The 26,979-nt window shown below is 47.1% G+C and overlaps 1 protein-coding gene across 5 annotated transcripts in view; it reads left to right on the top strand.

The window, feature by feature from the left end:
* Positions 1-26,979, top strand: part of LOC134059385 (F-box/WD repeat-containing protein 7-like) — a 54,467-nt gene that overhangs the window by 19,861 nt on the left and 7,627 nt on the right. For 4 of the 5 annotated variants that reach the window (XM_062515738.1, XM_062515736.1, XM_062515737.1 and 1 more), the window contains exons 3-8: positions 16,992-17,068; positions 17,291-17,432; positions 20,788-20,922; positions 21,154-21,277; positions 22,271-22,407; positions 22,952-23,065. In XM_062515738.1, coding sequence (XP_062371722.1) covers positions 16,992-17,068; positions 17,291-17,432; positions 20,788-20,922; positions 21,154-21,277; positions 22,271-22,407; positions 22,952-23,065 — 729 coding nt within the window. Of the gene's footprint in view, positions 1-14,214; positions 14,517-16,991; positions 17,069-17,290; positions 17,433-20,787; positions 20,923-21,153; positions 21,278-22,270; positions 22,408-22,951; positions 23,066-26,979 lie in introns of those variants that run through there. The other variant, XM_062515739.1, reaches the window with a different exon arrangement.

The raw sequence follows: 26,979 nt of genomic DNA, 5'->3' as shown, positions 1-26,979 counted from the left end.
GGCTAAGCACTTTAAAGTGCCTCACAAAATAAGATTTATTAAATTTTTATGATTTCAGCCAATGCACAACTGAGGCCCTTTCCACACGTACAGGGTTGCTTTTTTTTTTTTTTTCCAAATTGCAATAGACAAAAGAATCTACGTTTTAGGTCACTGGATATTGACCTTTAGCCCAATTCCCCTCAGGAGCTTCAGAAATTGTAGCATCGACAGTGTGTGCCGTTACTTTAAAAAGAACATCACCCTTTTGATTGGCCAAAATGGTTTTATATAGTTCATCTGGCATGCCCTCGGCAGCATTACACCGCATGTTTTGGGTTTTTCACGTAGGCACTAGGCAGGATCAGTTACAACCTACGGTTCTGGTAAAAGGGTTCTTTTTGGGTTTTGAACAGAATGGATACCTTGACCTTTTATCTGGTCCAGTTTTATTCTTCTAGCGCCATGATGTATAAAGTTGTCTTGCTTTACAGAGCCAGATTGAACTTGGTCCTTGAATAATTTTCAGATTGTAACTCACAAGAAATAATTACTAGGCATAATATTCAGTTGTTCAATCAGTGTCTGTATTTAGAAGAGCAGGGCTACATCACTGCAGTATGCTCTGGGGTGGTTGATCACACCTGGATGTCATTCAGAACTTTAATTCGCTTATTTAGTTTCCCCACCTTTTGACGAATTCGTCATAACATACTTGAGTTAATATTGACACTATTTAGAGTGGGGCAGTCCTCAGGTCCCTTACCAGTCTCTGTCCTAGTGTCCAAAAGCCCTGGTGGACCACGAGAGTTCTTCCCACATGGATCCTTGGATGAAGTCGCGTAGCATAGTTAGCGCTAGCGTAGCATAGCATTCTGAGTAGCGAACCTTTATAGATGTCTTTCAGAGGGACTTTTCCTCCACCTCCTAGATCTAAATCTACCCCGTTCACTAATCCCCTCACCCTGGATGCATACTGACGAGTGACTAATTGTAACATTATGAAAAAGAGTCAGTTCTCACTTCGTGATTAATAAATTAGATTAATTAGCAACCGGTCCTGAGGTTCAATGGAGCAATTAATCACCGGTCTTTTTCCGGGGCGTTTGCCCTCAGGAGTGTCTGTAGCCCGGCTTTGCAGGAGGTTACGGTGTCCCTCACTCATGGGCTGTCTGCTGAGACCAATTGCTTCCAGTTCATTAACAGAATGGAATGGACTGGACTGATTGCCTACTGTAGAGGAAGTCTTTTTGAATGAGATGCCTTGAAAGTGACATTCATATTAGTCAGCGAGGGTGTTTGTGATATTTCTTTTTCTTTTTTTCTCCACATCCTGGGCCTGAATTCTCATTCGCTCTCTCGCTCTCTCTCTCTCTTTCTCGCTCTCCTTTCTCTCTAGTAACAATCCATTTGGCCTTCAGGACCAAGGGGTTGCTATGACAGCAATACACATATCTCGAGTGATTCAGAGCTCTCCCGTTTTGTATTTTTGCAGAAACTGCAGCAAAATCTGTCGTGATTGATGACTGTTTGCACAAGTTCTGAGTACTGCGGGCCCATTGCTTACGTTGTGAGGAAGAGATCAGGGGAATGATGAAGCCTTTCCATATTTTCAGTTAGACAGATACTGTGCCATCATGGCTGGTTTAAGAGACTTATTCTGACCCTCAGTTGAGGGCCGAGGACAGTGAGACCATGGGGAAATGAGACGGCAGATAGTTCTTTCCACAATCAGATCAGGTTATGGGTGTTGTCAAGAGTGTTTAACACCTTGGCTGACACTTTACCCTTTGCCTAATCGCAGGCTGTCAGGTTATCTTGTTATCCTCTCTGTTGATGTGAGGTGCAACAACGCAACGCTGGTTTCCGTAGCGCTCCCAGCCCGACCTTGAGACTTCGGCAACGCGCTCTGAAAGCGCACCTTTGTTGCATTATCTCGCCCGCAGCTATGCAAAGAATTTTTAAGATGTCATTAGCGGCCCGCTTTATTGGAGACTAGCACTCGGGCCGGGCGCTGGAACAGCCGCTTTCCCACCGCACTGTACGCCGTTTGAAGTTTGCCTGGTTGCCACCCTGTCTCACCCGAAACCGTACAAACCCTATCTTCTCAACAGGTGTGTGTGTGTGTGTGTGTGTGTGTGTTGGTGTGTGTGCGCACATGTGTGTCTGCATTGCCTCAGGCAGAGCTGCTTATGCAAGATCTGCGGTGTTGGATTAGGGGTGGAACTGATGAGATTGGGAGCGAAAGCAGATCGGGGTACGCCAAGTGAGACCGTACAATTAATTAACTTAAGGCTTCTGTGACGGAGGGGGTGGGTGAGGGGTGGGTGAGGTGTGTGTGTGTGTGTGTGTGTGTGGAGGGGGGAGGGTGTGGGGGAGCTGGCACAGTCCCGTTTGCATGATGCGACTCATGTGTGGAGGAGATGGTGGCAGAGCGATGGCAAACTGGTTTAAATATAGCAGCCCAGTCCACTCCTGTCCTTCTCTTCTAAGGCGATCGGAGCGGCGCTCCTGCCCGCCCCGGCTCCCATTTTAACGGCCGTGCCATCCGTCTCTCTCTCCACCCTCCACCTTCCTCTTTCTCCCTCCTAATGGCCGATCATTCCCCTCATTAGGGCGCTCATTACAGCCCAGTACATGCCAGCGCTCCTGCCAGCCTCTGGTTTTAATAGAATGCCAACTGCCAACCGTTTGGCCCCTGCCGTCCCAGCCCACATTAGACAGCGTTGCAGTCCCCCCCCGCCCCCCTCGAGTTGTTATGAAACTAGTTGCACATCCGTCTTTGTGTGTGTGTGTGTGTGGTATAGTGGGCTGTCATGATTTAAGAATATCTGCCCTCCATATGTGTGCCCATGAAGTGTTGCCCCCCCCCCCCCCCACAACTCCCATCCCACTCTCCTTCCTTCCACTGCCTAAGCTCCTTTAGTAGCTTGCTCTTTTCTCTCCCTCTCTCTTGCGCGCACACACACACACACACACACACACACACACACACACACACACACACACACAGAGAGACACAAACACATGCACACACTCCAACACACCCAAACACCCTGCTGGTTGTGTGCCCTGCATTGGTTATGCTGCCGAGGGAGAATATTTTTGCGGTGAGGGAATGAGAAAGGGAGGGGGAGTAGAGGAAGGGAGAGAGAGAGAAAGGGCGAAAGAGAGAAAGGGCGAAAGAGAGAGAGAGAGAGAGAGAGAAAGGGAGGCGTAGACGGATCAACAGAGAAGAAAGACAAGCGGCAGCGTCGCTAAAGGAAGAGGACGCAATGAGAAACAGGTGCCGCTCAGCGGCAGCAGAGACATCAAAAGGAGCAGCGTTTGTTTTTCTCTAAGATCTCCCACGCCGCGTGGGAGAGTCTGTAGTGGCCTCGCAAGAAGGGAAAGAGGGAGAGGGAGGGGGGAGAAAGTGAGAATAAAGGAGTGTGTTTGGGGTCGTAACGTCGGAGGCCGTAACACGAAACCAGAAGAATGCCAGTAAAGCAATGCAGCGTTTGACGCTCTCTCTCTCTGTCCTGCTCATTCTTCTGCTCCGCCTTTTTAGATTCCCTGTCTTTCTGTTCCGGGGTCAGAATGTGACACTCACAAAATTGTGTGTGTGTGTGTGTGTGGCTCCCGGGCGCTTTCTACAACTACACACACACAGATTAGGCCTAAGTCAATTTGACCCAGCCACGCTTACTGATGACCAGTCCTTGCCTGGCTAATGCTAAGTATAGCTTCACAGAGCTGAGGCCACATGGTACCCTCCTATTTATTAATTTCAGGAATTCTTTTGAGTCACTGTCCAAGATATGGATTTGATTTTCAGCTTTTTTTTTTTTTTTAGGAGATCTGAACAGAGAGGGCACTTTGGACAGAAGAAGGATGCCTTAGTGTTCCATTCTGTTCCACTTTTATAGCAAACAGCTTCATGGTCTTAAATGTTTTCAAAAAACCACAGGATCACCACACACACACACACACACACACACACACACACACACACACACACACACACACACACACACACACACACACACACACACACGGGATCGCTGTGAGTCTGAGTGACGTTGACATGAATTTCAACTTCAACTGGCATTGAGGCCTCGGAGGTGCTCAACGTGTTAGGAAAGATAAATCTGAGACACCAGTTCCCTTGCTATCTGCCAACTTGTTACTCAAAGTGAAGAAGAACGTACACGATTAAATAGATTTTGACACTTCAAAGCACGGCTTGATTTTCCCTCAAAAATACATATAGATGTAGCTGTTGTGATCCTTACTGGCATGCCAAGTGTACTTATCTGCATGCACATGGCTTTGATTGTGACTGCATGTGTAATATTGTGTGTGTGTGTGTGTGTGTGTGTGTGTGTTTTCTCTTTCTCAGCCATGCCTTTTGGCTGTTTTCTGGCGGTCAGCGCATTCCTCCGTTCGGGAATCAGCTGTCGGTGGCTGGCTCTTTGGAATGCCGCTTCCGTGCATTCTGACATTCCAGCCTTTTTTCTCGAGCCACGGCATACAGAGCAGCTCGAGTGGAAAGTGGCTCTAAATAAGCAGAGAAGAGGCAAAGAAACACGTAGGAATCGTTCTTACGTCGCCCTTCCGCCTTCTTCTACAGCCATCGCGTCGCTAGTCAGTCTGGGTGAGGCTTAGCGATCATCTCACAGTGCAGCTATGTTTTATAGCCATCAGGCAGCTTTAATCCACGTGCTGAAATGAATTCGATTCACCCCCACGCTTTGAGTTGTGTTCATATTTCACACACGTATGTATTAAACCTTTTAAATGCCGTATTTGGGATTATCAAACGTGATTAGATAATCATAACTAGGTCTAGCATTGTTTTGAAGTCATTGGTTCATTCTGTGATTTTTCATGGATCTACACACCGAATACAATACGTGCTAAATACACTTTCACCTGATCTTACTGTATCCAAGATAGTGTGGAGGGAAAAAAAGGTGGATTAGCAAAACGTCACATGAACAAAATCCGCCAAGTGAAATGCTATGGCGCGCTGCGGAGATGTGCCTTTCTTGCTGCTCAATTCAAACGGGCCCCTTGCGTTCAGCGAGTGTGTCGAGCTGGGATTGTTGCTCATTTTGCGGCGTCGTGTTCTGGCCTCGGAGGATTCTGTCTGAGTGTTGTGTTCAAATGCACTTTGCATGCCCGGTCTGCTGCTGTCACTCCCGTACCGCCGCGCATTGGAACACCGCACACGCAGCGTTGCTTTGGAATGAGGTGTAATTGGGCGTAAGGACTCTTGTAAGGAAGGTCCCTTTAGGACATGAGCACACACACACACACACACGCACACACACCTCCCGTGGCTTAAAAAATGCATGGGCACCTACCATCCAACCACCATCCAACATCCTCAACACACACTCCTTCGAGTCCCACACTCTCTCTCTCTCTCTCTCTCACACACACACACACACACACACACACACACACACACACACACACACACGCCTCTTTAAGTATGCATGAGCACTCACCAAGTCCAGCCACACATTCCCCTCTCTGGCACACACACACATACTCACACACACTCGCGCTCTTCCTCCCTGTGCCTGTAATGCATTATGGATAAGGTACAGATCGCTGTGTTGAATAATCCACGGGATGGTTGTTTAGCCCATAGCTCCCTGCAGGGACTGTGGGAAACGTTGAGTCAACGTTTGCTAGACGGTCAGGGAGGGAAAGGCCTGCCCAAAATAAGTTTCCCCCCGTCGGGCCCTATCTGCTGACTAGGCAGCCAAAACTTAGCGAGTTCAGCTTTAATCCTAAAATGGTTTTGTTGGGCCAAAATATTGACAGCCGAGTGTGTCTCGCTCTCTCCCTCTGTGTGTGTGAGCGTTGTATCTGTGCGTGTGTGAGTGTGAGTGTAGTTGCCTGCATCCTGCATAAATATGCCCGAGATGGAGGTTTTAGCGCGCTAACAGATTTCTTTCTGTCTATGCATCATAAAAGCGGCACTCTCGGAGCACTCGGCAGCGTTCGCTAGTGAAGTGAGGCCAGAAGTTGTGGAGGAGCCTATTTCTGGAACTTTCCGAGCCCTCGGAGTGTGCCACCCCTACCAGTCTGAGAAGCCTGCCCCCACATTTCCTCTTTACGCCACCACTTTAGTCTACTGGCTGTCTTTTTTTTTTTTTTTTTTTTTTTCCATATCTTAAAAGTGTTTTTAGAGGAGTCCGTGAGCTGAGTGGAAATGGAAAAGTTTACCTGAATAAGGACAGAGTTCAAGTCGTGTTAGAATTTCATAGGATTTTTTAAAAAATCAATACGCAGTCCATAATGAGCCATCATCGATTCCTCAATTAAACTGCTTTCCCTCGCCAAAAGAAGTGATTCCGCAGAAGCAGTTGAGACTACAGCTCTCTCGAGGATTATTTGCACAAAAAGGTTTTGCTTAACCACCTTTTCTCCTCTTTTCCTCTCACACCATCTAGGATACCGAAAGAATTAGTGAAAGTGTATCGAGGACATTTTGTACTCTGCGTATAGACCCATGAAATTTCACCTATTGAAGCTTCTCTTGTGTATTTCTCGGAGTTATCGAGGCTTACGCCCTCTCCTCCAGCTTCCTCAAACACAAATGAAAGAATAAGAAACGAACTAGAAAATGTAATTCCATGGAAGGAATTACCATTGCATGTAAATGCAAAAAGGTTGCTGACTGTGTAAAACATTGTATTAGGCCTATAGTTTAAAAGACAACTAGGCTACACAGAAGAATAGATAAATAACAATAACCCAATTACAATTCCACTGAAATTACTTGGAAAGTCACATTTAAAAAGTGATTTATGAAAATGCATCAAAATTGTGGATATAGGCTATTTTGGAAAATAACTCTTTAAAAGACTGAAATGAAGTTGCCTACTTAAAACGAGTTGCAAGAGCTGACACTTTAGTAGCCTACAGTGACGATTGGTAGGATAGCTTACATAGCCTTCATATACTAATGCAGGTTAAAAGTAGGCCATAGGCTATAGATTTAGACACCATTGGAACACGGAATAGGCTACAATCTCAAACAACGCCAAACGATGATGCAGCAACAGGTAGGATATCTAGCAATGTAGGATATTTTATGTAGGATACACATATTAGCTAGGATGAGCTAGTATGTTCTTCGAAGTATTTCCAGGTGTGTGATTGTGTAGGAATGTAGCCTACAATACGCTGTTAACAAAGGTTTTTAATTTGTGAATGATGCCGAAAGTTTTAAATGAATGCCTGGCTGGCAAGTCCTATAGCTGAAACGACTAGCGTGCTAACAAACAAACGTGAAATGATAGCAATGCAGTTTGTACTAGAAACGACTGTAAGAAGGCTTGAACCTAAATCGTGCAACTAGTTGCTTGTAACTTGCTAGTAACTTGCTTGTCGTTAGCTAAATACAGTGTTTACGTTGACGTTAGGTTAGATTGTCTTTAGCTGTTGATAACGTTACCGAGAGCAAACCGGTTACTGTAACGATAAACAAATCAAGTAAGGAGTAGCAGGAGACAAGACGATAACGTGCTGGTTTAGCCTACAGCAGTGGCATGGTAGAATGTTTTCATAGCTGTTACAGCGGTGGCATTTGGATCAAAGATCCTTGATTACTGACAGCTGAGCACTGACGTAACAGTTAATCTTTACCGCCAAAGGGTCTCAACGTTAACTCTATGGGAATTTTAAAATCTTTTATCGTAAATATCTCAAAAAGTATAAAGTTCACAAATGTGAAAAAATAATAGAACAAATCTCCGTTTCGAGACCTTTGTAGGAGTGCTTGAATGACGTCAAACGGTTCAGTGGTTCTAGAGCCTTTGATCGTTGATTTTGGTCGGAAGATATAATAATAATTATAAGAAGAAGAACAGTGATAACAGTACATTGCATTGACATGCAATGTAATAAGCAAACTCTAAATGCTGGTGGGTTGTGATGGTATTCACGTAGTGAAAGTGGCTACGAATGTTTCACAAATGTTCCAAATCCCAAACCACGGTAGTTAAAAGGTATGTGCCGAAACCGAACAGCTTGGCATATTCTTGCATAGCTAGAACAACTGTCAACAAACATGGGTTCCATTTTGTTCCACATGCCTATTCTTTAACAGAGTGAGGAACAATCAGACATTCCATGCAAAATACTGGGGTTAGGAAATGTGATAATTAACCCACTGGGTTGTATTAACAAGTTGATGAAACCAGAGAGTAGCCAGTTGTGGCTAAACGGGTCCAAAGAGCCTCTCGGTTGGAGAGCAGCGGAGAGCAGCAGAGAGGAGCGGAGGGATGAGGAGGCAGGATTCCGCACATCGCTGGCGTGTCTAAGCCAGTCAAGCGGAAAAAGGACATGAGTCTGTCTGAGCTGATCGTGCTCGCTGACCACACACACAATTAGCACAGAATCTCTCACACACACACACACACACACACACACAGAGAGCATGCCCATCTTTCACTGTACACATGCAGCATGAAGAATACACAAAGCATTTAAACACACTACTCAAGATCTGTATGACTTATATACACAATATGCTGCTTTCACAACACACACACACACACACACACACACACACACACACACACACACACACACACACACACACACACACACACACAGAGACTGATGTAGCACCCGCCCACCCTCAGGCCTTGATCCCTATGTCTGACATTGACTATCCTGCGAATGTCATTTAGGTGTTGCTGGAGCGAGCGCATGCATCTCTGTGGAGTCGCTGGGGCTTCACACCTCCCTGGTGGGTTGACGGCGTTGTTGACATTTTTGCAGGTCTCTCATCACCACCACCACCACAGAGAGGATGCGAGACACATTGCTGAGCTCTTACATCAGTTCAGCGCTCATACCCAATCTCGTCCTTACCGAAAGACACAACACACTGCAAGTAAACACACACACACACACACAGACTCATTCACTCGCTCACACACACACACCTTGTCTTCTTTCCGTTTCCTTCTCTCTCTCCCACCCTTTCTCACCTACACGTTTCTGTTATCCGCTTTCATGCACCATACACAACTTAAGATAGTCAGAACATTGTGCTCCTACACGGAGACTTGGCATTAGACAGAATCAAAAGCAAGGGAAGAAAGCGGTAAGCTAGCATACACATCCTAGGCACCAAAGCATGTCTGGTTTTACCAGTGATTATGTGGGAATCTGGTTGTTTTGGGCATTATATTTGTTTTGTAGAGAGAATAAGCTTAGACATAACAACAGAGGATTCGCGTGGGGGGTGGTGGCAGTTGTCGGCATCTTAGCTCAAATGCCTAAGCCAACTGTACATTTTATTAATCGATTTTGTCCCTTTATAATACAATTTGAATCGGTCTCTCAGGTCAAATCTATCACGCTCATTCAGACCACCTTATCTTCCCACAAGTATTTTAAGGACAGGCATGTGTGTGTGACATGACGGTCTACGCGTATGAGCAAGAGGCTCCGTTGGTCATCTCGGTGGACGTGTCGTCAGTGCCAGCTCACAAGTCCAGACTGCTGAGCGCGGAGTTCCGAGTGTGGCCGCACAGTCAGCGTGAGTCAGTCGACTCGTGACTCGGGACTTTGCAGGCTGTGTGCTGTGCTGGTTTGTTTGCTTGAGTCCAGACACACACACACACTCGCCTCCTCTCTGTACCCCACACAGTTTGTTTGTATGTACGCTTGAGTCCAGAGTGACACAAATGCGCCACACACACACTCATCTCCTCTCTCCTCTACCCCACACAGTCGCAGACATCGGTAACCCAGCCAGTCAATGTATGGGGCACTCAGGGCCATATGGTAACGAGAGATGCCACCTGTTTCTCTGACATTTAAACCAATTAACACTCGCTCGTTCACTTTATTGGAAACACACACACCTTTTTAGGACGAGACCTTTTGATGGTTGAAAAAGTTGATAGTTGATTAAGTCGAAGGGAGCTAGCCAGCATGGCCTCCCACAGTGGAGAGCACTGAGATTACCTTGCTGGGAGTGTGTGTGTGTGTGTGTCTGTGTGAGCGCACAAACATGCAGCCTTTTTGCATGTGTGGTTTAACGACTCGGTGGCAAAGGTTAATCTTTACTACTCACCTGCGACTTTGCAGGGCAAACTCAAAGCCTCCAGTTTATCACCCTGAGACGGGCAGACACACACACTCACACCAGAAAACTCTTAACGTCTGTGGCCTGTGCCACTTGCCTCACTATTGTGAGCTCTTGGACGCCATCTTGGCTCTGTGGAGGCCCTGTGGGGGCCCTGTGAGACCTTAAGAGCCTTAGCAGCCAGGCAGGGAATGGCCTGTCAGCGCCTGAGAGAAATGTCAGCCACCTCCTCTGACCTTTTGGGTTGAATTGTTCGGACATCTTATCACCCGAATAATGTAGGAGTAAGTAGTGTAGTTAAGTATTTTCTCTTTTTTGTTCCACAAAGGACTCTCACTCTCATCTCCTCATTTCTTTGAAACATGAAGCAGTTACTCTGGTAATAGAAGGTTGTTGTCATTTTGTCATTTATATCCCCCCCTCAAAGGTCAAAGCCATTTTCAAAAGAATTTTAAAAAGTGTGTAAAGGCAATGGCAGGCAGTTTGGCCATACATCATAACTAACGTTTCAGAAAGTTCAACTCTTTGATATCGGGCGGAATCAATCTCTGTGCCAGGTAATTGAGGAGGACTCCATCATGGAACATTAGCACAGAGGTCTTTAAAAACGACAAAATGAGTTAAGGGGACGCTCTGACCTGGTTTATGGCCATCTCGTTCACACTCCCAAATGCACTCTCCTTCAACACGGTCTCTCCTTATTTCTCCGTGAGACATTTTCTAGGTCCTTACCAAGGCAGTGGCAGATATTAACTATTCATTAGTGTTCTTTTGTAAATTAGCCTAGTTTGTTTTTCCTTGAAATTGTTTTTCCTGCTGTAAGATTATTTTTCTACGGTTTGGCTTTAATTATATGGCTTATATGTCTTGTCATATTTATCCGTAATTAGATTAGACGGTGAAAGACGGCAGCTCTGGGATGCTCTTTCCCATGGGTGCCTGGGTGTGGAGTTCAGCTCGACATCTGTCTCGCCTCTGTCTCCTGTTGTTAATGTATTACCGTGGTAACTGTGCTTCGCAACAGGGAGTTAATGACTGTGGGACTGGCGTCCGCTTCAAAGACCGAGTCCCGTGCTGCTCCACATTCTCCTCATACCACACACACACCGTCTCAAACACATGGTCGCACACACACATACAGTCTCACACTCTGTGTGTGTGTGTGTGCACAGCCACAGGGTATTGGTCAGGTGATTCTCAGAAATATGTCCCACATTCAGGGGATTTTGGTGAAACACTGTGGGTGGAAGCTCTCCATATATACGCAGGTGTGTGTGTCTATAAGGACCCTTTTTTAATGTGGCTGGACCTTATTGCTCGAAGGGATTGTCGCCAGATTGTGTTGACACATGTGTGTACACACCTGCGCTTTATGTGGCTATGGCGCAGATGAGCGTTACCGATTAGCTTTACTGTGAATCCGTAGCATCCCTGCCTGGAGGTGTTCTGTTATTATAGCAACACGCACACCTACACAAGCGTCTCGCGTTTCGCTCTTCAAAGGCGCAGCTCTGGATGCATACTGTCAAGCTCGTACAATGACTGCAGTTGTCTTCCCCCCTGCTTCTTGGCTTCTCCCCAAAAGTGAACGACCTTATATTCCCAGAGAAAGGTTGCTGAGGGAAAGGTTGCCACAGTTAAGCAGAACCCACCTGCACTCGCACGCATTTCTGCACACACGTCTACAAAATTCATGTGTAAACCCAACCTTGAAGTTTTATTTTTAAGGTCGTTTAGGGTTTGCTAAGTAGGCTAATTCCTGTCTATCTTCCCACCTTGGTTCTCGGTTGTGACTCATTAGGCTCGTTTAAATAAATATTCTTAAGTGCTTATGGGAAGTCTTTGTGAAAACGCATTCAAAGCGTTGTACTTTTTTTTTTTTTAAGTCCTCTCTTCACTCTCTGTGAAGAAAAGTGTTCATTAGGACATTTTTAGAAGTGTAATTTTCTGTACCACCAGTCTCTTCTTGATCTGTCCTCATACCTCACGCCACGGCATTGTCTCGGGAATGATCTAATATCTTAATAGCTCTCCTTTAGCAGACCCCTCTTTCACGCTCCACCCTCTCGTTCACTGGGACGCTGTCTTTTTGTAGCCAGTGAGACCTTGTTTTAGATTAGATTAGATTGAACTTTATTGTCATTGTGCATAGTACAAAGACACCGAAATGCAGTTTGCGTAAGCAGAAGAGCTAAAAAAGCAGAGGAGTACAATGTGATATGCAAAGTATAGACAGGAGGTGCATAGACAGGACAGGGTGTATAGTGCCGTGTAGATGGTAGTTTACAGTAATATAAATTAAACATAAATTAAGCGTACGTTGTACAATAACGTTTGAGGATTGGTATCCGTTATAGCACCACAGCTGTCTTTGTTCAAAGCTGTGTTATGACTGATTGAGTGGACTAGTACATTTTACAATCTATTGTTTGTTCAGAACTGACCACAAATCTCAAGCACACATATTACATAAATAGTCTGCTACTCTTTATTTTTTTTAATATATAGATATATGAGGTGCAGAGGTGATTTTATGTTGAGATGAAACAGCCAGCGGATTAGGTGGAGTTGCTTTGTTGTGAACAACTGGTGTGTGTGTGTGTGTGTGTGTGTGTGTGTCTGTCTCTGTGTGTGTGTATGTCTTTGTCTGTCTTGTACTACTCACTCCCAGAGGGAATGTTCGTCTCCTCCCAGCAACATCACATCACTTTAGTAACAGCAGAAAAAAGCGTGTGTTTGTGTGTGAGCATAAATATTAGAAAAGCAGTGTCAAAAGGTTGAGAGTAAGTAGTTCACAGCATTCGCTTGTTCAATGAGAATCAATTTGGTGGTTGTGTGTGTGTGTCTGTCTGTGTGACACAAAATATGTGTCTGGGTTTTGTCCTTTCATTATCTGATGCGTACGAATTGAAAGGGTAATTGGCACCTCAGAGTCCAGGGCCGACTCTGTATTAAAGGGAGACGAGGCCTAATGATGAGGGTGGAACCCGCTTAGATTCTGCACCTTTGAAACTCATTGTCATAGGTACTCTGATTTAGATTGCAGCATTACAACCAAAATCAATGAATGAAACTTTAAAAAACAACACAGAAAACTATGGGTTTTTTTTTTGCTATGTATTGTGATCATTTATTATGTTTGACATTCAAATTTGAAAAATGATGAAATATGTGTCAGGAGCAAGGCCCTTTTTTCTTCTCTCTCCCTCCCCTGTCATGCACACACTCACACCGCCACCATGATGTCCCCTGTGAGCCCACAGTTGAGGCCTCTGCTCAGTGAAGTGAAATCGGAGTAGTGAGAACATGGATTCTTGCTCACATTGACATCTTTCCCGCGGACCACACGCGTGGTGAGACATGCGTTTCGATGTCAGAAATCGACCACAATCAAAAAACCTCAAGTAGCCGAGTTGACACTAGAGTCTGGCTCGACAACCAGACGTAATTTTGGACGGAAGTCGTCGTTTTCTAACCAGATTTGATGGTTTATTGATTTATTTATGCAGGATTGCTGTTCGTAATAGCCCCGCAATAATTCAACAACTTTCTCATTCAGTGAATGATCCCATCGTTACAACACACGGGCACACGCACCACAGCTCAAGGATACCTCCGGCGCTGCCAAGGGGAAGTAATCGGGCTAAGAGGAGGGAGGGCGCGTTATGTGAGAAACTATGAGCATAGCGGATGCTATGGGCAAATCAACAAGTGACGCATCGTGCCCAGTCATTTTATGAAATGCCGTCTATTTTCAATATGCTGGTTCATTCTGTCCTTAGAGCTAGTGTACATTTTGCTGCAGTGCAATCACCGTTCGCCCAAACGCTATCAGCGAACGTCCACAGAAGGTCGGACTATACCACATTCTTACCACTGGGAGCATGAAACTCGAGCTTTGACTCTGAACAGGCCTGAGAACACCCCCCCCCCCCCCCTCTCTCTCTCTCTCTCTCTCTCTCTCTCTCTCCCCTCCCTCTCTCTCTCTCACCCTCCCTCTCTCTCTCTCTCTCTCTCTCTCTCTCTCTCTCTCTCTCTCTCTCTCTCTCTCTCTCTCTCTCTGACCCCACCTCCGCCTTCTGCTCGGCATTCCTCTGTCCCTTCATTATCGTACTGCAGATCCCGGGGAGAGGTAGTCAGTGTGGGAACCGCCAGGCACTCGGAGCGTTCGCAAATCTGGCATGTCACTGGAGCCGTCCTCTCGCTCGCCGTGACTGCGCTTTTCCTCGTCGGGTGTCTTGCCCGAGCATGTCCACGGCAGCTCGGACATACGGTTTGGATTTATCGGGAGAAGTAACGTTTGGTGGTTGTGGAAAGATACGGATACGCTCGGCGCAGATTTCTGTGGATTTTACCTACTGACAAGCTAACGCCTCGCAACCAGGGTTGAAAGATGGGGTTCTATGGCACTTTGAAAATGATTTTCTATAAAGTGAGTATGCATTTACTCTCATGCGAATGCGTGTGTAGTCGTGTTGTGAGTTGCTATCTGTGTAACCCCGAATATGATTTACATTAGATTTTATGTTGATGAAATGTAGGATTTGTCTTTTTTTTCCGCTTCGATAAAGATGGTCTAACCTTGGACTGGTTATGTGGCGCGTCCGACAGTGGTGTGAAAAAAGGCGATATTAGCCTGGAGATATTTTCTGTTGCGGGAAATACGCATGAATTGACCAGTCTCATTTACATAACATTGGAGTGGGGGTGTTTATTCGGCTCAAGCAGCGCAAGATCGTTTGGTTGTGTATTCCAGGTGTGACTCATTCATTCGCGCTAAAAGCCTTTTTTATACGTGCCCGATACATATCAAATAAACCACTGAGTCGGATTAGTGCGTCTACCCCACAATCTGGGTAAAATTGCTTGTGAAATGAGGATGTCAGTTAGCGCAGTGATACGGTCGGTGCACCTGCTTGCGGCATTGACGGGAGTTCCCTACATGACGCCCTGGTTGCCTGATTCCCCTGGCTCACCTATCTTCAATTCTGTCTGTGTTGCGCTCGCAATATCCCCATGCTCTGTGGTTGCTCCTTTACTAAGTGTTCATTGAAACCTCGCAGTGAATCCGAGAGAGTAGGAAATATAACGCAACTAAAGTCAGTTGTCGTCTTATGCTCAAGTCAAGCCAAGGGCGATGCTAAAGCCGATGAAACGACCACACAAGTGCTGTGCAATGCACGACCTCCTTCCTTGACCACTGTAATAGTATCTCCCTGTTTTAAATATGACGCATATTTGAGGTAGTATGGAATTTTTCGTTAACGTCTCTGGTCTGGGCGTCTTGATTTTCTAGGCTGTATCAAGATTGTTCTGTTCTTCTGGGAACAGGAGCGCGTCCAACATCATTGTATTCTTTACAGTCCTAACAATGTTATGTTTTCTCCTCTGCCAAGGGCGCATTCCTGTAATATTAGTCACGTTTCTTAGCCACCTCATATCACTTAAGGTGCGGTTACGAGGTCAGTGCGGTGTTTTTTTTTTTTGCCACGCCATCAAGCTCCTCCGTAGCCCACCACTGTAAACACATTCTCTGGTAGATTAATATTTGTGTACACTTGCGTTCAGTTATTGCTCTTTTAATCAGTTCTATATTCGCTTAAAAGTTTCAGACGAGATCAAATAAATGTGACAATATAGCTAAATGGATTAGTTCCTTCCTCCATTTCCTCCAAGATAAGACGTGACACGCCTTTCATCTCTAATCGCTTTCCCCAGGTTGTTCGACTTAAGAGACAGCTGTCAGACTGGCAAAAGTATTAATGAGGGTTGACATCAGCCGTTCACTCCTTCTCCATCGCTCTTGCTTCTCTCCTGCTGATATCTGGCCCTACCTCCCCTTCATTATTTTCAATGGGGGACTGAATGTCAGTGCTTTTGAGTTTGGAAGGGGGGAGATTACAATGAAATTAGAAATCAATAGTAGTGCCCCCATTAATTGTATTATCTACGTCAAATGTTTTTCAAAGGTTGTTTGCTTAGGTTTAGCGTCAGCGTCAATGAGGAGGACACCCATTTTGGCTCCAGTTGCAGCCACACAAAAGTGTGCCAGAGTGTGAAGTTCTAACGCTGTCAGTCATAACAGCTCAAAAGCATCTGTCTCCCGCCTGGGCCTTTGTAATGCAGATGGTGGCAGCTTTTGTGTTAGTGAATTCCAAGTGTTTGTTTCTGCAAACTTGTGTGTGCTGCAAGCTGAAACCGGTAGAGCTCAGAATAATATATGTAGAGATGTATAGAGACACACACACAGACACACACACACAGACACACACACACAGACACACACACACACACACAGACACACACACACACACACACACACACACACACACACACACACACACACACACACACACACACACACCTTGATAGAGACAGCAAGGTACACACAGGTACCTAACGCTGTTGTTGTTTTTTAAAATCAGGTTTGAATTCTTGCCAAAGCTGGACACTTTCTTAATAGCATTTCCTAACCTGATTCTGTGTGTATCGCTCCTGAAATGTGGTTTTGTAATGAGTTTAGGGGACTTACCGTAAGGCATTTGTGTCCAGAGTATGAAGGCAGCAGTTCCATCTCACTCGAGCTGCCTCAATCTAGCCACTGACAGGACATTATTCAAACACATTGGACTAGGGGATTGTCTGTGGTCTTTTTCTGTGTGTTTGTTTGTGGTGTGTGTGTGTGTGTGTGTGTGTCTCTTGCGATCACTATTTGCCTAAAGGCTGAGAAGGCTTTTGTCTTATGTAGATTTGTGTTTTTCGGTGGCCCCTTTGGCTAAATGCAAATTAAACCTCAACACCCATTTGTGTTTGTGTGCGAGTGTGTTTTGAGGCAGCTCTGGGTGCAGTGGACCACAACCACCTCTCACTCCCTCCTTTCTCTCTTCCCTCCCTTTTGTGTTTCCAGATGAAGAGGAAGTTGGACCAAGGCGAGGTCCGATCTTTCCCTTCTGGAAAGAAACCAAAGGGCTCAGACTATTCGAGGTAAGACCACACACACACACACACACACACACACACATCCACCCCCCCACCCCCCACCTTCAGAACAACAACTCCCCTCATGCACAAAACATACGCTCACACATACCACCTTCAGCACAACAACGTCCCCACACACACACACATCTTGAAAGTTCTGCTTTCATTGCATTTATCAGTTTTTTTCTTCCTCGTCTTTACTCTATCCCTTCCTTTCTTCCCCAGCCCCGTGGGTCTCGTTCCATACTCGGCCTCACCCACCACATTCGGGGACCTGCGAGCGGCCAATGGACAGGGTCATCAGCGGCGACGCATCACTCTAGTCCCGCCCCCAGCTGGCATGCAGGATTGGCTTCGCACCTTCCAGGTGAGTTCATGTGTCCCACAATAGAAGCACCAAGTGTAGACAAAAAAAAAACACACTCTTCAGTGTCACGAAGACCTACTCGGAGCTTAACGCTCTCAGGCAACCGTGCCTGAATATAGGCGTTGGCCAGTGTTATTATATAGATGGTTGTAAATAGATAATTATATGTAGTGACTTTGATAGCGATTTCAGGTAACTGAAACTGTCCTTGCTTTAAGGCCCGTCTACTGTATTAGACGTGTAGCGAAGACTCTGCCAAGACACTGACCTTCCCACTCTACACAATCGCATCAGTGCCTGTGGAAATATCTTACAAAAACAGAATAAGAAAACACAAGAAAAATATAAAATATATTTAAAAAAAAAAATGCTCTGTTCTGTTCTGTATACCCCGCTGTTTTTGATGAGGATTCAGAAACGGCAAAAATGAATGATTATGTTTGGGTGGCGTGTTTGCTTGGGGCGTAATATCCACTCCATTTTAATGTGCTGGAGGCGAGAGGCCCTCTCCGCAGGTATTAGCTGCTCCAGAGAGAGAGGAAGAGAGAGAGAGAGAGAGCGCGAATGAGAGAGCGCGAATGAGAGTGCTGCTTTGGGTTTATTCAGGGCTAGTGTTTTAACGTAATTAGCTTTCCCCTCATGCACATCTGCAGAGGGCTTATGTCTGCCTTCGCACATACTCCACAGCCTTTGCACAAACACATCTCTCTCTCTTTCTTTCTCTCTCTCTCTTGACACTCTGCTATATACAGGCAAAACTTTACACACACACACACACACACACACACACACACACACACACACACACACACACACACACTAACTGATAGTATCGCCTGCTGCAGGCATTTCTTAATTCTGGTATATTGTCACAGGTGTTTGCTAACCCTGCACGTACAGGTGTGTGTGTGTGTGTGTGTGTGTGTGTCTGTCCTCCTATGTGTGTGTGATAATCCCATCCTCAGGTAAAGAAAGAGGCCTCAGATTCATGTCCCTGCAGGTCCCCACACGCCCCCCCGCCCGTCTTGCGTCAATATTAAGCGAGCCTTTCATTCGTGTCCCTCCAACAGCCTCTGCTGTGAGACCACACTCGCAGCCTCTGGCGGTGTGACCGTTGGGCGGCAAAAAGGCCCCTGAAAGGCGACGGACGGTCTGTTTGCCGCGGTGAAAAGCCGGCTTAGGGCAACTCTGAAAAGTTTGAATGCCACCTTTTTTCTCGGTCAGACAGGTAGTGGTGAGATCACCTCACATCCCCTCCGTCGTCTCCTTAGAGAAGGTGGGGGGCGGGGGGGGGGAGAAAAACCAGCGGTTCATAGTTTCATTTGTTCTGGGGCTGTGGTGGAAATCTAAATCTGCTATGGGTAGATTATTGTGCTGGCTTACCAGCTGGTATTAGTGCCAGCATCCGGCATTACCTCTTCTCAGAGCTTTCCCCCTGGCTGGTGTGTGTGTGTGTGTGTGTGTGTGTGTGTGCGTGTGCGCGTATGCATGTGTGTGTATGTGTTTTGTGTGCACATTCGTGCCCTGGAATACAGTAGGGGATTACACACTGCGCTTTTTTCCCTCCTGGTTCTGTAACTAGTGCAAGTTGTTAATCGGCTCCTCTTTTTGAACGCTTTCCTCCCTCTTACGCAAAAATCTCCCCGCCGTCGAGTAGTTTACAAAACTTCCTGAACCCTCAGAGGTGGCTTTGTAACCCAGCTGCCTTTCAGAGATCGGTCTTAACCGATTACATCATGGGCCCCCAACTACCACCCACCCACCCCCACACACACACACACACACACACACACACACACACACACACACACACACACACTCAGACGTCTTACCCATATACCCTCATTTGCCAGCGCAGATGTACGTAACCTTTCCTGCCTCAAACAAAATGTTCTGTTTGCCAGCCATTTCCTCTGGGGTCACAGAGCAATCTGATTTGCAGAGGAAATGATCATTATCATTGCCCATTGTAATCACACACACACACACACACACACACACACACTGGTGTGTTTGCTCATCTCTCGTTAGAGCCATTTGTGTGCCTTGCAAGGCTTCTCTATAATGACTTTCCACAGCCATTGCGCAGTACTGGGGCATGTATGTGCAAGTGTGTGTGTGTGTGTGTCTGTGTCTGTGTGCGCGTGCATGTGTGACCTGTGTGTGTGTGTGTGTGTCCACATGTGCGTAGAGGGCACTGCTCTGATGATGTGATTATATCTGGGGAGTCAACAGCAGCCCGCTGACTAATTACGTAATTAAGTACCTCTCTCCATCCTTCATTTGTTTTTTCTTCCTCCCCTCCATTGCTCCCTCGCTCTCTCCCTCCCTCCCACCTCTCGCTCCCTCCTTTCCTCCTTCCTGTAATTACCCCTCTGCCAAATTCCCTCCTCTAATCCGGAGGAAGAGGCTCTGGCTGGTTCTGGGCACAGTGTTCCGCAGAGCGTGAAGGGAGTACCTGTTCCACGTTCTGCAGCCGTGTATCGGCAGCGGCAGGCCAAAGCTGTTCCTAATCAAGAACCTCAGTCTCTAGCACCCCCGAAGTGCACTGGCTCGTTCTTGCGAGAGTGCTGTGCAGAGATAGAGAAGAGAAAAAAAAGCACATATAGAATGAAGAAGAGATGGATTCTCTCTCTCCCTCTCGCTCTCGCTCTCGCTCTCTCTCTCTCTCTCTCTCTCTCTCTCTCTCTCTCTCTCTCTCTCTCTCTCTCCTTGCCTCCTCCATCCTTCCTTCCTGTGTTCCATTCATTATTCCGTTGGTTCTTCCGCCCTTTCTTCCTCTGTTGCCCCCATATGCTGGTATGGCTGCGTGCGCCATTGTTGTTTTGTTGGCGGAGGGGAGTAATTGGTTACTGTTGTAGCCTGCTCCATTCCTGAGGGATGGTGTGTGTGTATGCTACGCACGTACCACTGTTTGTGTGTGTGTGTGTGTGTGTTGGTGAGTGATGAGTTCCCCCCTCTCTCCTCAAGGCCATGTTATATAAGGATCACACAAGGCCTTTTTCTCTGTATCTCTCCATCTCCGTGTGTGTGTGTGTGTGTGTGTGTCTTTGGTTATCAATGTTCTATTCCTTCTTCATCTGCGGCGGCGCATGGTCCCCTGTGGTCCTGTTAAATCCACACACTGATTCCACGAGAGTAGCCCCTCCCCTTTCATGCGCAGACATGTGCGTGTGATGCATGCGCTCCTCACTGTACTGAAATGTCTCTTCATTTATCAAGCGTGAAATTGTTACCATTGAAAGTTTTTTATTATTATTATTTAATGTATTAAAAATCCTTATTTCTTTTCCCTCTCTCTCCATCTATCTATCTTTCTTTCCTCCCTCCACCTCTTTCTCTGTCCCTCCATCAGACGTGGTCAGGTCCTGAGAGGCTGTTGGCTCTTGATGAGTTGATTGACAGCTGCGAGCCGTCTCAGGTGAAGCACATGATGCAGGTGATCGAGCCACAGTTCCAGAGAGACTTCATCTCACTGCTGCCCAAAGAGGTACACACACACACCACATGGAGACATACACACACACTTAACTCACACAGCTACACAGTTGGAAAATGAACATAGCAACACAATACCTCATTTATTTACATTCTCTCTCTCTCTCTCTCTCTCTCTCTCTCTCTCTCTCTCTCTCTCTCTCTCTCTCTCTCTCTCTCCCTCTCTCCCCCTCTCTCTCCCTCTCTCTCCCTCTGTGTGTGTGTGTGTTTTGGCTTCCTTCAGCTGGCTCTGTATGTGCTGTCATTCCTGGAGCCCCGTGCATTAATGCAGGCGGCTCAAACCTGCCGGTACTGGAGGATCCTGGCCGAGGACAACCTGCTGTGGCGAGAGAAATGCCGAGAGGACGGTAAGGACACACACACACACACACACACACACACGCACGCACACACAGATTAATCTACACAGGCTGTGCAAGGAATGGGGAAAAAAAAGAAACGTAAGAATTTCTTCACCGTTCTTTTATGCACATATAGGTGGACACACACACACAGGTTTCTTTGTGGTATTCGCTTGAATGGATGCGGGCAACCACAGTGACGCACAGACTGTTCCCACTCCCACACACACATAATGACACAGACACACACATAATGACACACACACACACACACACACACACACACACACACACTAGGACTACATTGCTTTCATAGAGGCGCACACCTCCGCTCCCTGCCCATCCCTCCTCTCCCTCTCCCTCTCCCTGTTTGCCTGGAGCTCTGCAGTGCAGTGCAGCAGTATCAGTAGCTTTGGGCTGTGTGCCAGCCACTCCAGTGAGCCTCTACAACAACACCTCCATATCAATGAGCTTTCACGCTCACGCAAGCACTCGCTCACAACCGAGTAGGCACCCCAATGAGCCTCCGTACACACACACACGCACACACACGCACAGAGAAAACTCGCTCTCCTAACCTCGCTCACAAACAGGAGCGTAAGCATCCTGAGTGCCCACATACGCACACCCCCACACACACTCTCTCTCTCTCTCCGCAACGTCTTTTCAGATCCAATGCGATGCAGATAACACCGGTCATTAATATTTATCGCTCTCCCTCTTTCTTTTACTCCCCCCTCTTTTTCTCTCTCTCCCTCTTTCTCTTACTCCCCCCTCTTTTTCTCTCTCCCTCTCTCTCTTACTCCCCCCTCTTTTTCTCTCTCTCTCTTTCTCGCTCCCCCCTCTTCTTCTTTCGCTCTCTCTCCCTCTTTCTCTTACTCCCCCCTCTTTTTTCTCTCTCCCCCTCTCCCTCCCTCTCCCCCCCCTCTCCTCCTCCTCCATGCCTCTCTGATCCTCTCTTCTCTCCCCCTCCCCGTCTGGTCCTCTCCTGGTCTGCAGGCATCGACGAGCCGCTGCACGTGAAGCGACGAGGCCTGATGAAGCCGTGCTTCATCCACAGCCCCTGGAAGAGCGCCTACATCCGCCAGCACCGGATAGACACCAACTGGAGGAGAGGGGACCTGCGCTCGCCAAAGGTGCCCGGCCCACACACACACACACACACACACACACACACACACACACACACACACACACACACACACACACACACACACACACACACACAAACACACACCTGTGCACCTGCCAATACCAACAAACTTGCGCGCACACACACACACATACACGGATGTGACCCTTGTTCACACGCACGCTTACACACACACGCCAAATGATTTACTCAATCGCACTCAATCGCAATAACTCAGTTACATCTGTCACGCCTAGGCATGCATGCATGTACACACCCTTGAAAGAGTACATTCACACACTAACACACACTAACACACACACACACACACACACACACACACACACACACACACACACATTCTCTGTTGTGTTCAGGCAGCTTATGAGGTCAAAATGTACTCTCTTGACCTCACCCCGTATTCAAGTCATTTTTAAGCTGGCCCTAAGCTGGGTGTGTGACCTGCCTGTAAGCGGTCAATAAGGTGCCATAAAGTACCTGGCTCAGCTGTTGACCCCTGCTGATCTGTCCCTTCACCTCGCCCCCAGGTGTTGAAAGGTCACGACGATCATGTGATCACCTGCCTGCAGTTCTGTGGGAACCGGATAGTCAGTGGCTCAGACGACAACACCCTCAAAGTGTGGTCAGCCATCACTGGGAAGGTAAGGCGTTACACTCTCACACACTCTCACACACACTCTCACACACTCTCACACACTCTCACACACTCTCACACACTCTCACACACTCTCACACACTCTCACACACTCTCTCACACACACACACACACACACACACACACACACACACACACACACACACACACACACACACACACACACACACACACTCTCATGCACATGCACACACACACACACACACACACACACACACACACACACACACACACACACACACACAACACACTTTCACACACACAAACACACTCTCACTCTCACTGAACTGCTTTCAACTTCTGTCTCCATATTGCTGCACTTCTATCCTGTATCACAGAAAGTGTGTGTGTGTGGGGGGGGGGGGGGGCATACCATGATAAGGTAATTTGCCTCGGTGCGGTTTCATATGTGGATATTGTGGCATTCATTGCTGCTCTGATCCTTTCTTTTCTTAAGGGACAGTCAGTCGTGCCTTTATGTCCTTTTAAAAGGTCTTTTCCAATCTTGCCAAGTAAGAGAAAGAGAGAGAGAGGGAGGGAGAGAGAAAAAGAGAGAAAGAGAGAAAGGGAGGGAGAAGAGAGTAGTCGCCGGGAGATTGGAGGAGCTGTAAAAACAGGCGAGGGGAAGATATGGTGATTAAACCTGGCGGAAAGAAAGAGAGGCTACGGCACAGAAGTGAGGACGGCTGAAATGGAGAGAGATGGAGGGAGATGGAGGGAGATGGAGGGAGATGGAGGGAGAGGGAGGGAGGGATGGAGGGAGGGAGGGAGGGCGAGAGAGGGAGACGACGGCCATATTTCACCGCCGAGATTGGGTGCCCTCTCTGCTCAACCTGCCAGCCACTCACCATCACTAATGAAACCCTCCAGATTTTATAGAGCACGCCAGACCACACACACACACACACACACACACACTCACACACACACACACACACACACTCAGACACACAGAAAGAGAGTCCGTCCATTTCTTTTCAGAGCCGAAGGACAACACGGACACACTCAAATGTAATTACACCCCCGTCTCCCGACTGACTGTAAAATTGGCCAATTAAAGTGTCCTGCCGAGGGAGGGATGATAAAAATCAGCCAATGGCGAAAGGTCCAGACTAAAAAAAGCCCGGTCGGTCGGAGGGCCAGGGTGATGGTGGGTGGGGGAGGGGGGTAGTTGTTTGATTGGCCATCATAAATCAGCAGCGATTGTCCTTGAATGACGGGTCCCTTTGAGGCACAGAGAGACCACAGGCATCTCGCCCTCACACTGAACAGAGCAGCACTTCAGCCAAAATGCCCAACTGGAATAACTGGACACAATAAGGCCTTATTTATGAGAGCAAGGGTCAATCCACACACAGAGTAAATGACCCTCCTAAACACATTTACACCCTACGCCCCCATCCCCCCCGTCCCCGTTAATGGAACATCCCCCCCCCCCCCCCGTCCCCGCTAATGGAACAGACCACACGGAAAGCACTCCCCATTATGAGTTAATAAATGGGAAGAGCCCATTGTTTTGGTTTTTTTCTCTCAAGGTTGGTGGAGATGGTGACCTACTACAAGATTACTGTTCCACCAGCCACCTGACCTTGGGGCAGCGATGTGGTCAGCCATTACTCGCTCGCAGACACCGGGCATTAAGATTACCAGGGTGCAGGAGTTGGGCTGACACTAATGTGTTATCTTATACACGGTCTTTATCTAGATGCATTAGGGCCAGGAAATGGATACTCCCTGTGTAATGGTATAGCTGTTTGTGTAGGTTACAATGTAATGCTACGGACACACACACACACACACACACACACACACACACACCTATTTATTATGTGAACAGTGCTTTAGTGGTGAAGTGAAAGAGTTAACATAAATGGCCTGTTGCTGTGTAATAATTAACTGCCATTCACTTCCTCTCTTGGGGAGGGCTGGGGGGGGCTGGGGGGGCTGACACGATGAATTGTCATGGGCCACGTGGTTGGAATTCCTGCTGCCTTTTGTTCCGGAACTTTCATGTGCTCTCAGACACATGTCTGTGTCCTCACATTACTCCATGAATGGAGTTCTGTGAGTGTGTTGTGTTGGGACGGGGCTGAGGTCTGATTCAAATTGTTGCTGGTATGCACATAGTTGTACACAGTAAGTGTAATTGATGGCAGAAGGCTGTGGCTGTTAGTAGAAAACTGTCTGGTGCGCTGCAGTGTAGTCAGTGAATGGTCACTCGAATCCCTAATCGATTTAGTGTGGGTTTAGGGATTAATTGTGAAAGATATGCCCTTAATCTTCCTGTCTCGCTCTCCCTCCCTCCTCACTCCCCCTCTCTCTCACTCACTCACTCACTCTCTCTCTCTCTCTCTCTCTCTCTCTCTCTCTCTCTCTCTCTCTCTCTCTCTCTTTCTCTATCTCTCTATCCCTTTCTCTCACACTCTTCTGCAATTTCTCTCTTCTCTCCCAAGGCATTTTCTCTCTCAGGATTTGGCCTTGTCCCTTGACTGGAGGGTGAAAAAGTGAATTTCTGATCTGTCCATCTGTTTGTGACAAAGCCAATCCCTAAGAGATGGATGAGCGAGGGGAGAGAGAGAAAGAGAGGGAGAGAGAGAAAGAGCGTGTGAGAGAGAGAGCAGTGGGACTGGGATTCTGTCAACAAGTTCTCGGGGATTTGCTCATTAGAATGGATGAATTCATGCTTGGATTTCTCTGCCACTGATTGTGAAGAAATCTGCTCACTTTAGCATACACCCAGTAATGCCTCCAGAATCCGCTTCTTAGCTGCCTGGATCTCAGGATTACAGCCACACATGTTACTCCTGTTTGTAGAGAGTTTTCTCTCTCTCTCTCTCTCTCTCTCTCTCTCTCTCTCTCTCTCTCTCTCTCTCTCTCTCTCTCTCTCTCTCTCTCTCTCTCTCTCTCTCTCTCTCTCTCTCTCTCTCTCTCTCTCTCTCTCTCCTCCCTTCTCCATCTCTCCTCTCAGTTGTTTTCTCTCACTCCTATCTTCTGCATTCTCCACTCCTATCTCTTCTCCCTTTGTGTGTGCCCCCCTCTCTCTCTCTTTCCCTTTATTTCTTTCTCTCTCTCCTCTCTCTCCTTTCTTTTTTTCGCTGCCTCCCTCTTTATTGTCTCCCCACCCCATGATAATCTGCATATCTGCTGCAGTGTGTGTAGTGGCTGATGGCTGCTGATAGCCTGCCTATGATAATCCCCACCACACACACACACACACACTCACACACACACACACTCACACACACTCAGGAGCCTCTGGCTCTGCTGCACACACTGAGTGGATGGGTGGCGCTCGGTGAGCCGCAGTCTATAAGGGCCATGTGCCGATGCTCTACCAGTCACAGTGCTGCGGAGGCTTTGTGCGGTCACTGATCTAGTGTTCAGACTCTTGAGGAGACTTTGTTCGGTCACTGATCTAGTGTTCAGACTCTTGAGGAGACTTTGTGCGGTCACTGATGGTGATGGTGTGCCCAGACACTTCCCGATGTTAGAGCTGGACAGATTTGATTTCTGCTGTTCCATAACATGATGGTTTGGGTGGAGAAGTTACCCCAGAGGATGAACATGATCAGGGCTGGCTAGTCGGGGCTGAGCGATATGGCTGAAAAACAATCACAGCAATATGTTTCATGTTAGTCGGTATTGATATATATTGATCATTTCTAAGCCTAAGGAGGGTTCTTTGGTCCTGCTAGCCAAACTGGCTGGTAGCAGCTGATTATGTAGATCAGGGGCCTGTGGATCTATGGAGGGTTCCTTTCCATTTGTGAGCAAGAAAAGGCCTTATGGCTGAATGTGACACTGGACACCGAAATATACATGGTGACTGTACAGGAGAGTATAGAGTATATTGTTGACTGTAGAGTATATTGTTTCCTCTGTTTGTAGCCAAAACCGATG

The sequence above is a fragment of the Sardina pilchardus genome, chromosome 16, assembly GCF_963854185.1.
Source record: "Sardina pilchardus chromosome 16, fSarPil1.1, whole genome shotgun sequence".
Taxonomy (NCBI): domain Eukaryota; kingdom Metazoa; phylum Chordata; class Actinopteri; order Clupeiformes; family Clupeidae; genus Sardina; species Sardina pilchardus.
The sequence above is the reverse complement of the archived record's forward strand: the minus strand, read 5'-3'. Positions and strand labels throughout refer to the sequence as shown.